The sequence below is a fragment of the Eublepharis macularius genome, chromosome 11 (assembly GCF_028583425.1).
Source record: "Eublepharis macularius isolate TG4126 chromosome 11, MPM_Emac_v1.0, whole genome shotgun sequence".
In the NCBI taxonomy this organism is placed as follows: Eukaryota; Metazoa; Chordata; class Lepidosauria; order Squamata; family Eublepharidae; genus Eublepharis; species Eublepharis macularius.
Window position 1 is genome coordinate 84,751,605 of NC_072800.1, and position 14,701 is coordinate 84,766,305.

General features: G+C 46.8%; 1 protein-coding gene across 1 annotated transcript in view; it reads left to right on the forward strand.

Moving 5' to 3' along the window:
- PRKAG2 (protein kinase AMP-activated non-catalytic subunit gamma 2) overlaps positions 1-14,701 on the forward strand; it is a 305,929-nt gene that overhangs the window by 199,056 nt on the left and 92,172 nt on the right. The window contains exon 4 of the mRNA XM_054991356.1: positions 8,631-8,848. Coding sequence (XP_054847331.1) covers positions 8,631-8,848 — 218 coding nt within the window. The remainder of the gene's footprint in view (positions 1-8,630; positions 8,849-14,701) is intronic.

A 14,701-nucleotide genomic window follows, 5' to 3' on the forward strand; every position in this document is an offset into this window, starting at 1 on the left:
TGGCTGCAGCAGCAGCTGCAGCCAGCCACGGCAGCTCTGCAGCGCGCTCCTCTGCCCCCACACGCCCCAGCCAGTCGCAGAAGCCGCGAGCCGCTGCTGGGGCATCGCGCCAAGCAGCCTCCGTGAGGCACCCGCCCCAGCAGCAGCTCGGGGCTTCTGCACAGGGCCGGCGCGCTGCCGCCGCCACACGCCCCAGCCGGGCGCAGCCTCTGCGCACCGCCCCAGCAGCGGCTCGCAGCTTGTGCACCCGGCTGGAGTGCGCGGTGGCGGCGGAAGGACGGGGCTGGCTGGCTGCAGCAGCAGCTGCAGCCAGCCATGCCAGCTCCGCTGCGCGCTCCTCCGCCCCAGCCGAGCGCAGAAGCCGTGAGCTGCTGCTGGGGCGGCGCACAGAGCAGCCTCCGCACGCTGCTCCAGCAGCAGCTCGCAGCTTCTGCACTCGGCAGTCCTCCGTGCGCCGCCCAGCCCCGCTGCGGCACGTGATGACGTCTGCGATGACGTCATCACGCAGGCCGTGGCGGGCGCGCACATACACGCCGCCGCGGGCGCCAAAACCTCTGGCACCGGCCCTGCCTGGGAGACACTGCATATCCCTTTTAATTGGATGGATTGGCCCTTTAACTTATCAGGAAGGTTTATGGTGGGCTACTGCCATAATAATAATAATAACAATGACAACAGCAACACCAGTGTGCTTATGTACTGCCCTTCTAGACCGATTAGTGCCCCATTCAGAGTGGTGAGCAAAATCAGTGTCATTATTATCCCCCCAATACAGTCAGGGAGCTGGGGGTGAGAGGAGTGGCTTACCCAAGGCCACCTGCAGAGTTCATGGCAGTAGGGGGAGTCGAACCAGCAGAGTGCTGAATTGCAGCTCTACCACTTTACCACTATGCTATAGCAGCTCATCAATGGAGCCAGGTAAGAGCCAGTGTGGTGTAGTGGTTAGAATGTCAGACTAGGATCTGGGAGACCCCAGAATCCCTGTTCTTCCATGGACGTTTGCTGGGAGATCTTGGGGCAGTCATACTCTCTCAGCTTAACCTACCTTACAAGGTTGTTGTGTGGACACCATGGAGGAGAGGAGAATAGTATAAGCCGCTTTGGGTCCCCACGAAAGGTGGGGTATATATAATTGAACACATATATAAATAAATGTCCCCTGTTGTGCTGCCAGCAGCATTGGGGCTGCTCATCTCAGCTTGCTCTTGAGCTGTTTTAACGCCCCGATTCCATCCTTGCCTTTCATGGGATGCCCAATATCTTCCCCGATGCAGCCTGAAAACTCTGCTAAAGCCCCGCTGCGGTGTTTCTTGCTTCCTTATATGGTTTCCTCTTTGGAAGGAGCAGCCTACTTTGTTACAAGCAAGCAGCTCGCTCTTCACCTGCTTCATACACTCCCTGACTGCTGTCACAGGATTCTAATCTGCTGTTCTGGCAGGAAATATGCAGCAATGTGCTTCCAAAGCCTGGTATTCTTTGCGGGGAATCTGCCTTGTGAAGAAATAGCTGGCCCCCAATGAGTGGCTGGATCTACTTAACATTCACCAGCCATCCCCTGCTTATTCCTCTGTTTTCATTACTCGAAGATGAATGCCAATGGGGAGGGGGAGTGCTGTCCTTTTTAAAACAGGGATTCAGAGGAAAGAGCGTGTTCTACACTATTCTGTTACGTGGCATGTAGAAGATCGGTTTATGTATTTGAAACGTTAGCAGAGATACATTAAGCAGATGCTTAAAGGTTTTGTGAGATCCGGGGGAAACAGCCACAATGTCTGGATCCTGAGCAGTGCCAGAAAAGGAAAACCTAAAGTGACAGATACCCGGTAGGTTCTACAGGACGGGTCATTGATGGATATATTTTTACATCAATGTTGTTCACAAATATGAAGCCGGAGAGATGGCAGTGCCAAAATCCAAGGCTTATCCGGCTACCTCGGCGTGTTCTATTCAAATGCCAGTCAGTGCACGGGTGCAAAATTGGTTGGGAATGTTGACAGAACTAGAGCAGAGGAAGCAGTCAGGAATTTCCATACGAAACCCGACACAGTGATTTGCTCAAGAACATATGCTATGCAGATTATAAACCCACATGCTCTAGCGACTCCCACCTCCGCCTCCTGGAGCATTGGGAGGGGGGTGCATTCAGATGTTAACAAATCACATAATTACACAAAAAGCACTTTTGTTAATGTCATCATCATGATCATACCCAGTCCGACCCGGGGAAAGTAATTACAGCTTTTAATATTTGTTAATCTTTTGATCTGTTTATTATTTTGGGGCCTGGCTGTTTGATTTCAAGTTCATGGAGGTCAGAGGGAAGGGAGGATCGGGGAGAAGGTGAGGCAGTAGATAATGTAACTGACAGGGGCTTTCCCGTTCAGTGGAACTACACAGAACTTATCGCTGAACAGAACTGCGCTGTAGATAGGTCTGTGCTTCCTAGATGCTCACATTGCTGGCTCACTGGCTTGTGGGAGAGTTTTATTTCTATAGGAGGAGTGGCTCCTCTTCTCTTCTTAGATGAGATGTTTGCTGGATGCTAAGGTTACCAGTTCCTGGAGATTTGGGGGATGGAGCCTGGAGAGGGCAGGGTTTGGGGAGGGGAGGGACTTCAGTTGGCCATAATGCCATAGAGTCCACCTTCCAAGGCAGCCATTTTCTCCAGGGGAATTGATCTCTGTCTCCTGGAGATCAGTTGTAATTCTGGGAGATCTCCAGCCACCGCCTGGAGGCTTGCAACCATACTAGACACAGAGACAAATGTTATGCTTATACTCCTAGAAGCACAGGTAGTGCTGCAGATTGGAGGTAAAGATGGAGGTAAATTCTATATTTTCCCCCACCTGGATTGCAGCCAGTGCTGCAGTTGGGCAAGAAGAGTTTGACTGAGGCCAAGTATCCCAGGAGGCAAATGTGTTCTTTTAACAGAACATGGATGAAATAAGATCTACAATACAATCAAAGTGGGTGTGGACTGCTCCCAACTGTGAATGAATTAGCAATGTAGCATGAATCGGAAGAGTGCACATTAGTCTATAAGAAGGGACAGTTACTTCCTCTAGTAGGCAAACCTGTACATAACAAGCCTAGATTTGTATGTGAATTGCCCCTCAGCAGCTCCCCCTTGGGGCCACATTAGACATGACGGCATCCATGGGTCAGACCCCTTGACATGAATGCCATTTTTGAGATGAATTTGGCCATTTAAACCAGGGCCACAAGGGCCTGATCCTAATGGGGGGGGGGCTGTTTCAGCACTTGAAAAACTGCGGGAGGGACAAGATTGCTTGGTCCCACCGAGCCGTGGCATTCTTTAAAAAATCTCTAAAATGGCATCTAGGTTGGCCCTTGGAATTGCCCTCTGAAATGCTTCTGCTGAAGCTCTGCGAACTTTACATCAATTATTGAACATTCAGGGAAATGCTTAAAGCCCACTAGAGCCCCTTTCAGAGTCTGACCCTGGCAACTCTAGTCTAGATTAGAATACCTGACTTCGTCCCGCCAAGGGTCTACAATCAGCCACGGTTTAATGGGATAGCCAGTGAAGCTGTGGTCTGGCACAGGGATTTGAACAGCCAGGAAACTCCAGATTCACCAGGGTCCATCCCTAATGTACCAGATTCTTCTGATGGTCTTCCTTTAAGGTTCCCGATTCCGTTGTGGATCTGTCCTAACCTTCTGATTCCTCCAGCATCTCTGACCTACATGACTTGTCTGTACTTTGCCTAAGTCCAACAGGTTCTCCCTTTTCCCTGTCTTGGCTCCACCTTGTAGAGTTACATTAGGACATCCCTAGTTTTATCTGCTATTAGTTCTCTGCAGTCAGGAGCAGAAGTTGGAGTGAAGAGGAGAGACCCGTCTAAATGTAGATTCCCTTGTAAGCGCCATTCTCAAATGCTGAAAGAGGTTTCCTTTGATGAGCATTTACTGCACTCACTCACTGCCTTACTCATTTCTTATTATTTGGGAGGGGGGATACGTGTTGATTATGTTGCTGAATATGTGCATTGGCAGCTGAATGGCTGGTTATTGGCACCGCCTGTTGCAATCAGGTGTCCTTTCTGTTGACTTGCTAGTCCATTAGTTTCCGAGATCGATACATTCCTGCAAATCTAATGCAGTGGATTTGTTCCCCCTCCTTTTAGGGGCTGCCATTTTCACCATTTACATCTTTTGCCCAAACCTCAAGCACTCTGAAAACACTTAGGTGCCCATAAAAATATTATAGATAAATCACGTTCCATTTATCAAACCATTTATCAAACCTATCCGAGCTGAAGCGTTGGGAAGGAGAGTTCGTGACCACTTTGCACAGTCTGGGGAGCTTGGCTCCCAGGTTCTCAAACAGAGATCAATAGGAGACCGCAGCGCTCAGAATTTCATGGAACATTAAGTTGGGTCTCGCTTTGGCATATTGCACCGAACACCGGCTCCAGGACAAATGTAGAATTATTGCTATCTAATACCTGGAAAAATATGTCTTTCCAAACACAGAGAAAAGAGTATTAAATTAATGATTGCCACTGTAGCTTAGAGCCCTACAGTTGGAAGGCACTTGCTGGTCATTTAGTCCAACCCCCTGCTCAGTGCAGAAAGTTCAAAGCTGGAGCATTCCTGACAGTTCAGCCTCTGTTTGAAGACCTCCAAGAAGAAAGAGTCCACTGCCATGTACTTGGCTCCATTGTTGATCCTCTTGTGTCATTAGGAAGTTTCTACTAATATTCAACCCAAATCTCCCCTCCTGTAATTGAAGCCAACTAGACCTAGTCTTGTCCTCTGGAACATGTCTTTGTCTTCTTTTATGTGGCTGATTCTAAGAGCTGTCACAAGGGGCCATAGCTCAGTGTTAGAGCATCTGCTCAACATGCAGAGGGTCCCAGGTTCAGTCACTGCATCTCCAGCTGAAAGGACCAGTTAGTAGATGATGTGAAAGACACGCTGTAGCACAGCGGTTAAGTGGCTCAGCTGTGAATTAGCACTCTGCTAGTTCGACTCCCACCACTGTTGTGAGCTCGCTGGAGACCTAAGTATCAGCCAGGTATTGGTGCAATATGTACGTTGTTCCAAGTAATGCCATCTTTTGCAATTCTGTACGTGTTATGTCAGAAAGCTGCAGTTTTTCCATCTAAGTTGCAAATTTTTTTGAAATAGTTCCCAGTGCCCCAATGACAAGGGGGACTAATGTTGCATTCTTCTTCCATAGTTGGGTGGTTTCTATTGCCAGATCTCTATATTTAGTCATTTTTTCTTATTCTTTTTCTTCGACTCTGGCATCCCCCGGAATTACAATGTCTATTATCCAAACTTTTCGATTTTTCACGACTGTTATGTCTGGTGTATTGTCTTCAAGGTGTCGATCAGTTCATAAAATCCCACAAGATCTTGACTTGATTCATTTTCTAACACCACCTTTTCCACCTGATGTTCCCGTGAATTCTTTGATACTGGCAGATTATACTTTTTGCTCAATGACCAATGAATCAGCTTTGCAACCCTGTCATGTCTAGCTTTGTAGTCCATCTGTACAATTTTGCTGCATTCCCAAATAAGGTGGGAAACTGCTTCATCATTTTCCTGGCAAAGTCGACCTTTTCGATTTTCACTGATTTTCTGAATTTTGGCTTTCATAACATTCGTTTGCAATGCTTGTTCTTGTGCTGCAAAGATCAGACCTTCAGTTTCTTTCTTGATTGTACCCATCCTCAACCATGCCCAAGTTAGGCTGTTGTCCTAACTTTTTCCTTCAATATTTTTTAGATGTTGCCCATGTAAGGGTTTGTTCTTCCAGCCATTTAATCTATTCTCAAACTGTTTCTTGTTTTTGTTGTTTGTTGTTGTTGTTGTTGTTGTTGTTGTTGCTGCTGCTGCTGCTGCTGTTGTTGTTGTTGTTGAAGGCCTCTGCCTGGGCCCCTGGAGAGCTGCTGTAGGTCTGAGTAGACAATAGTGAGCTTGACAAACCAACTGTCTGATGCAGTCTAAGGCAACTTCATGTATTTATGCCAGTTAGAGTTGCCAGGTCCCTCTCCTCCCCCAGTAAGGGGGGGGGGCGAACCTGGCACCTCCTGCTGCTCATGTGTCTCTCTTCACATGTGTGCTCTGCTCCTGGTGCATGAGCGATGACATCACTTCTGGGAGTGACATCATCACGCCGCCCATGCAAGCGCTCCCATGCTTTGCACGGGGCTGATTTGGCCTATTTGGGGCCAAAATCAGGCCCAAATTAAGCATGGGCGCGCTCACACAGCCGGCGCGACAACATCACTCCTCCTGGGGGCTTGCCACCTCCCGCCAATTGCTGGCGGATCAGTGGGTAAAGAGGCAAACCCCCGGGAGTTTGCCCGCCACCAGAGGGCACTTGGGAACCCTACCACCGCCCCGTGTTCTCCAGGCTAACCCTACCCAGTTCCTCCAACCTTTCCTCACAGGTCTTGTACCCTAGACTCCAACTCCCTTTTTTTTATACTCCTCTGTTTCCATCTGAAAGAGCATAGACCATTCTATGAACAATAATCCATTCACACTATTGAATGGAACTTTTATTTCTTGAGTATTTCAACATCCTTTTAATTCCAAAGTGAATGAAAAAATAGAAGTTAAAAGTAATTTGGCTACATAGGACTACATGGGTATGTCACACAGGAAAAGGGGTTTCTGGCCGGGGGCAGGGGGGGTGCATGGTGCTTATAAGCAAGGGAAATAATAAACCAACCCTGGCCCAAGGCTGTGAACAACTGATAAGAAGCCTGTTTCCTGTCCCATAACAACCAGCTAGGAACAAGGGCGTGCTGTTCGAATGCTGAAATTCTGGGCAATGGATGTTGCTTCAAATAGTCTCCATTTCTGTACAGGAAAAAACCGACATGCAAATCACAAGTAGAGTATCGTATGTCTTGATTACACTTACCTGTATTTTCCTGGATGGACAGGTGTGGTCTGAATGCAGTTGGCGTGGGTTTTTTTTCCTACTCTGAAATACTTCTGTTGCCCAATACACTTAACCTTTCATGTGTCCAGCTGCTATTGAAGATCCAAGAGTAAACCAGTAAACCAGGGTAGCTGCTGTCCATATGATTTTTGTTAGGAGCAGTGCGGCTGGAGCATGGAGCTACCAAATCTTTCCCACAAAGATTTGGGGGAAGCAACTCTTTAAGGTAGATTAGACTGAGATGGTGTGACTGGGCCAAGGTGACCCAACAAGGTTCCATGGTAGAGGGTTGACTGAAACCTCGGTCTCCCAGATCATAGTTCAGCACTCTAACCACTACAGAACACTGGCCCTTTTCACACTGCTTACCCTCACTTGCAACGACCCGGAACATCGGGCAAAAACCGCGGAAGATCGCGTTTTCTCACGCGAGATTTGCGCGCAAATCTCGTGTGAGAAAACATGATCTTCCGCAGTTTTTGCGCGGTGTTCCGGGTCATTGCGAATGAAGGTAAGCAGTGTGAAAAAGCCCACTGTTTGACTTTTTAAAAATTGTTTAAATTTATTGAACTATTTTAAATTTTATCTGCCGCTGTTCTGTCTGTTGTAACGTTGTTTTGCTACTTTTTTCATTGGCTTTTACGTTGTGCCATTTGATGTGAACTGTTTTTATGCCTGTATGTGGCCTCAAGAACATCATACCTTGGCAATATATGAATTGTTGTAATCAATCAGTCCTGTGCGGAAGCATTCCCAGGAGTTTTGCTGTTTACTGCTTTATAGAGTTTAGCATCTAATGGGTGGGAGCCCTTGAGGGAGAGATCAAGTAAACCTTTTTGGTGGTATTTGTTTAAATTAGCTATCCGTGAAAGCCTTTAAATTCTTAGGTCCATTTCTTTGCTCCTTAGCAACATCTGAGATAACAGGTTCCTGCCTCAGCAGTTTGGTTAACAGTTTCCTGCTTCTAAATAGTACCTTAGCAGCAAATAGCAAAGTTTTTTTTATTTTGTTTAATTTCATAAAACGCAAATACCTCTTCAAACAGAACTTCGTTTGGCATTGCCAAGAGATGGCCTTGAAAATCAATGGAAGCTGTAATCTCATATCTCTTCTGACCTAGAGAGAGTGAGCTATGTGGAAATAACAGTATTGGAGCAAACACTCTAAAGGCATTTGTTAAAATTCCACTCCCCCCCTATCCTTTTCTCTTCCCCTCCAAAGCCATAGAGGATATTTTATTGCTGAAACTTTATTGATCCTTTTAGTCATTTTAAATGAATTAGAGAATGTATTGCTGTCTTTTGTTCCAAGCCACCTCAGGCTAAAAATAATCTGGGTAAATAAACAATGTTTTTGCAGGAAAGGCTCGATCCATGTCACGGACAGTTAAAAGAACTGAGCTAGGAGGGCCAAGAAAGTTCTCGCCTGCCTGAGGTGGTGGAGTGTTACTACCTGCCAGAAAGGCTACTGACTCCATAGAAGCAGCTACTTTTAATGTTATAATATTGATTAGAATGCAAGTTATTTAAAAGCACTTTATGTTAATTGAAGGGGGGGTAGGGCTATATTTCAGAAGGAGAAATGGGATCTGTCCATTTTGTGGGGAAGAGCGAGACCCCCCCCCCCAGAGATACCAGTAATGGAGGCACTATTCACCCTGTGTGTATCCCGAGAGATGGATGACGTCTTTTTTTCTTTCCAGCTTCTGGCCTCTCCTCTTCTCCATCGACCCCAACCCAAGTGACCAAGCAGCCGACATTTCCTCTGGAATCTTATAAGCATGAACCTGAGAGGCTAGAAGCCCGGCTTCACGCCTCCTCATCTCCCCCGGATACGGGCCAGAGATTCGGTCTGCCCCCAGGACAAAGCCTGCCCAGGCCTCCCACGCCTGCGTCCACCCCCTGCGCTACCTCAAAAGCCGTAAGTACACACAGCTTGGTTTCCAAGGCTCCTGTGCCAATAATACTCCGTATTTATAGAGGGGTGAAGTGCTTCAGATACTTTATTTGGCCTAATTCACACAACAGCTTTGTAAAGTAGGTAAGCTTTACTGTTCCCCTACTGAAAATGAGGGGGGGGGGGATGAAGTTGAGAAAGAGAAAGACTGCCTTGCCTGAGCCCTCAGAGGGAAGTTCAAGGTAGAAATGAGATAGATTTACAGCTCAGTGTTTTAGCACAACTTTCTGCTTCCAGAGAAACGCTCCGCTTTTGGCCTTTTCCCCTTTGCACGTGGAGGAGCCTTGATCTCTTTGTCTTCAGTAGGACACAATGTTCAACTTGTTGAACTGAAATGGAGCCATATGCTAGTTTTGTGATCCTTTTTAGCTATAGCAACCTTTTTTTCTTCTTTTACCAGCTGCCGGGGCTGCATGGTCAGATTTTTATTTTTTAAAATTATTTACTTGATTTATATCTTGCCTTTCTTCTCCATGGAGATACAAAGCAGCTGATACTATTCTCTTCTCCTCCATTTTATATTCACAACAACCTCGTGAGGTAGGTTAGACTGAGTGTGTGTGACTGGCCCAAGGTCACCCAGCGAGCTTCTATGGCAGAACAAGGATTCGAACCTGGGTCTGGCCTGCAGGGAGAACGGCTCTTTAACCATTTCCCCTGTGCTATTTTCCTGCTTAAAATCACCGCTCCAGCCTGTTTTTACCCCTCCTGGGAAAAACACTTCCTGACTCCACTTCAGATTTTTGTCCCATGCAGAATGCTTCCCCACAGAAAAACTCCTCGAATTTAATCTGGTCATGTAAAAAACCAGCACTTCAGGGGAAAAGGTGCCAACGTAGCTCTGATATGCTAGCTTTTAGGGAACAGGGAGTCCCCCCACCATGGACACGTGATTTTCCCTGCTTGCAGTTGATACAACCTTATTGTACAGCCTTGTGATTTTTCTGAATTTGTAGCCCTTATATTCAGTATTTTTTTAAAAAACCTATAAAGTAGATAAATCATAAATATATTAATCTCTGATAGACTTAACCCAAAATCACGAAAAGCCAACCAAAATAGAAAGATCTTATAACACTGCCAGAAAATGTTCTTAGACTTCAGCTTGTGCAATTTGAAAGGAGTTTTGCAGTTATGGGGCAGACACTCAGAACTAAGCTGCAAGAGACGAATTACATAGGAGGAGCACGTGAAGGGAGTCACAATGCTAGCCTGGAAGCTGAGTTTTAAAAGAGATTGGAAGGCTTTGTCAATTTCCCCTCTCTAAGGAGCTGCTCAGAGTGTTTGTTAATTTCCTCTTTGCCTCTTAGAAGGGGAGGTGAAACTGTCAGAGCCTTCAGGGAGGCAAAGAGGAAATTAACAAACACTCTGAGCAGTGATCTCTCTGGCCCTGTAGAGAGGGGATATGAACAAAGCCTTCTGATCTCTTTTAAAACAGCTTCCCGGCTAACGTTGCGACTCCCTTCACATGCTCCTCCTCGTATAATTTATCTCTTGTAGCTTGGCTCTTAGAATGCTTTTGTGCACTTGTTATTTTGGCTCGATGCATATTTGCACAGTGGGAATTGCATCGCAACACGAGAGGACTGTGTTCGTTTCCTAGATGTGTGCATTGTAGGCCAGAACTAGCATCTAGAACTGTGCAGAGAAGATGATCGGGAGCCAGCGCAGATGGGTAAACACCTGAAACAACCTAATCCCTGTTTGGAGGCAGCCTGACGCATTCTGTGCTAATTGGTGGTTCGAGAGAGCAGTTCTGAAAAGAGATCACGGATATTAATGAGATTAGAGAGAAATAGCTCATCTTAGACTGGAGAAGGCAGTTCAGTTGGAAGTGCCTCAGAGGATCAGAGTTGACTAGGTGGGAATGGAAGCAAGAAGAGATTCGCACAGCAGTGGGTAGGTCAAAACTGGAGCATAAGCCGTATGCAAACTGAAAAAAAGCAGAGTGTCTTGTGGGTTTCTTAGGAACGAGCGTATTTATTGGGGCAGCACCGGTTTTGTAAGTCAGCTGCATGAACAGAAAAATTATCAATGCTCTCTGCGTTCACATAGAAAGAATCTGACTAATGGATACATGAGATGAAAGTCAGGGAAATATAGGCAGGGGCTTGGATCCACCAGAGATTTCCATGGACAGAAGGGTCTCTTCCCATGGAGCAGGACTTCCCTGCCTTCCCCCTTATATTGCAGCCCACAGTACCCCCATGCTGCAAACGGGGAAACCATATTATACCCTTGCTTAATGCTGCAGATTTATTTCTGTACAGCAACGACTAACGGGAACTGGAGCAAAGGTAGCTGACACCTGAGGTTGTGAGCCATACTGGGGGGGAGGGGTGGCTGGTAAGAGGCCAGCGATGACTGGACTGAAACTCTGACCCCTGTCGATTCTCACATATTGATCCCACCAGCTCTTTGTACACTTTGCTGACGCACCAGTCTGAAATACCTGTTGGCTTTGACAGATACCCTTCTCAGCCCCTACCACAGTGTGGAAATCAATAGCTATAGGATGAGGAAATTATTCTCTCTGATTGGGGACCAAATGAATGGATAAAATAGCAAAGAGTCCAGTAGCCCCTTTGAGACTAACCGACTTTATTGTAGCATAAGCTTTCGAGAGCTACAGCTCTCTTCATCAGATGCAAATGCAGGGCTTTTTTTCAGCAGGAACGTGGTGGAACGGAGTTCCGGAACCGCTTGAAAATGGTCACATGGCTGGTGGCCCCGCCCCCTGATCTCCAGACAGAGGGGAGTTGAGATGGACCTTCACACCACCGAGCGGTGTGGAGGGCAATCTAAACTCCCCTCTGTCTGGAGATCAGGGGGCAGGGCCACCAGCCATGTGACATTTTCTCTGAGGGCAACCCAGAAAAAAAGCCAGAAACCCAGAAAAAAAGGTTATGGGATCTTAATGAAATTGGCCAGTTACACGGCAGTCAAACACACAATATTCACTGTGTATAGGTACATAATCTAGCCAGATCTGAATCGATGCATTCTATACAATAGGGGTACTTGAGGATATTCCTTGCACAGTATTCCAGACACATCAGCATTTGGTGAAGGATGCAACAACAGGATATTTCACAACAATACCTCGTCAGTTAAGCCCAGAACTGGAGAGAGAGATAGGAAGGAAAGCTATGGAGACAGATAGTAGGTCGGCAGATAGCAGAGTAGTCTTTCCCCTCTAGTACAAACAGGGGCTGACTGCAGTCTTGCACAGTCTATTGTTTGTAAAACTAGAACCACCATGTTCCACTGATGTTTTATGTATATGGAGCAAGAGTGCGTGCTCTGGATCAATTAAGGTATAACTGATCAACATTACGTGATCGGGAGCCTTCACTGTTGTTTAAGAATCGGACATGTGCAAGAAACCCAGCAACCACTAGATGGTCCACCTGAACTGGTTACTGGTGAATTCTGGTCTACTTTCAGCCTAGTTTATTCTAGCAACCACTAGATGGTCCACCCTGAACTGGTTACTGGTGAATTCTGGTCTACTTTCAGCCTAGTTTATTCTAGCAACCACTAGATGGTCCCCCCTGAACTGGTTACTGGTGAATTCTGGTCTACTTTCAGCCTAGTTTATTCTAGCAACCACTAGATGGTCCACCTGAACTGGTTACTGGTGAATTCTGGTCTACTTTCAGCCTAGTTTATTCTAGCAACCACTAGATGGTCCCCCCTGAACTGGTTACTGGTGAATTCTGGTCTACTTTCAGCCTAGTTTATTCTAGCAACCACTAGATGGTCCACCCTGAACTGGTTACTGGTGAATTCTGGGCTACTTTCAGCCTAGTTTATTCTAGCAACCACTAGATGGTCCCCCCTGAACTGGTTACTGGTGAATTCTGGTCTGCTTTCAGCCTAGTTTATTCTAGCAACCACTAGATGGTCCCCCCTGAACTGGTTACTGGTGAATTCTGGTCTGCTTTCAGCCTAGTTTATTCTAGCAACCACTAGATGGTCCCCCCTGAACTGGTTACTGGTGAATTCTGGTCTGCTTTCAGCCTAGTTTATTCTAGCAACCACTAGATGGTCCCCCCTGAACTGGTTACTGGTGAATTCTGGCCTACTTTCAGCCTAAGTTATTTTAGAGGCCAAAGTGCACACTTTGGTTTTTGACAAGTTAGGGCCAGGTTCCCCCAAGTTGCTTTCTCTGCAGTCTCACAACAGCTACAGAGAAAGGCCCTTCAAAGTTCCCAGGAATCCTTGGGATGAAAATGTGGGTGGAGGAGAGACTCCGGTCTCCCCACCGCCAGCTGTGTTGTTTTCCCAAGTGGAAACAGACCCAGGGGTATAGTCGTTTGCCCACTTGGAGCTGCATGTGGAATATTTCTTGCATCTGCAGCTCCAAAGATAAGCAAATACTCCCCCCACACAAGCACACTGTTTCGGCTTGGGAAGGCAAGATCTTGCACCATTGTTCCAAGTCCAATCGGGCTCCTACAGATTTTAAAAATGCCGTTCTCAGCAGCTGCTGTGTGACTGCAGGGGAAACAAGTCGGGTTCCCAATTCATCAAAGAACATAATGTAGTTTGGCCCATAGTACTCCCCCACCCTGCCTGTCCCTGGGCAAGTTGTTTCATTTACCTTATTCTAATAGGCCCCCTCCATGCCATTCCAACACCCAAAATGTTCCGTACTCATTCATCTCATGCTTACTAGGATCCAGCCCAGTTTCTTGGATACAGCTCCCACACACCAACATATACTTTGCCTTACCGCCAGGGATCATTTCGTAGAAAAAGAGCTGCAGGAACTCATTAGCATAACTCATTAGCATAACTCATTTGCATATGCCACACCCCTTGCCATTGCCAGAAGTATGTCATTAGCATAACTGATTTGTGTATGCCACACCCCCTGACATCACCTATCCTGGCTGTTTTGGACCCAATCCTGGCCATTCAGGGCCGAAATTGGGGCCAAAATGGCAAAAAGGGACTGAAAATGGCTGAAAGGGGCCCAAAATGGTCAGGATCAGGCCTCTGCTGAGTGGGAGAGTGATCCGCCACCCATCAGAGGCCCAATCCTGGCTGTTTCAGGACCAATCCTGGCTCTTTTGGGTCTGATCCTGGCCATTTTGAGCCCGAATTGGGTCATTTCGGCCCTGATCCAGGCTGAAATGGGCCCAAAATGGTCAAAAATCAGGTGGGTGGGGTCACCTGACATGTGACCTTTCGGGAGAACTACCAGAACTCCATTCCTGCGCATTCCCCCTCAAAATGAGCCCTGCTTACCACCAAGCCTTCCTTAAGACCTTGAGGTTTTGCCCTACTGTACCTTTTACTCCCGCAACTAAACTGCTACTTTGCAATCCCATGTCAAGTGATTTTGCAAACTCGTTTGTCCACCACATCTACAGGGTATTTGCTTCTCTGGAAGTACTTTCAGTAGGGCAGAGTTCACATGTGACAAGTGGAGTACACAACCCCTGCTTCTGATTAATTTCAGTACAGACAGCTTTTGCTAATCCATACATTTTGTGCAAGGGAGCCTGCAGAGTTTCATAGGGTAATCTCTCTTCCCTTTACGATTGGCCCTGCTTCTGCACATTTGAAAGCCAGTTGCTATACAGAAATGTAGGAAGTGTGGCTTTTCTAGATAGTGGAGATGCAGTGGGAAATAGTTTTTGTATGCTACAGTTCTGCGTGCCTGACTGCTATTAAAGGCACAGGAGCAAGGATGGTAAAAATGGTGACACCCCTAAGATATGAATTTCCCTGGGAATAAACAGCAAAGGCCTTTCCGTCTCCCAAACAGGCTGGTTTGGCGTCAGGGCCGTTTGCAGGAATCTTGTT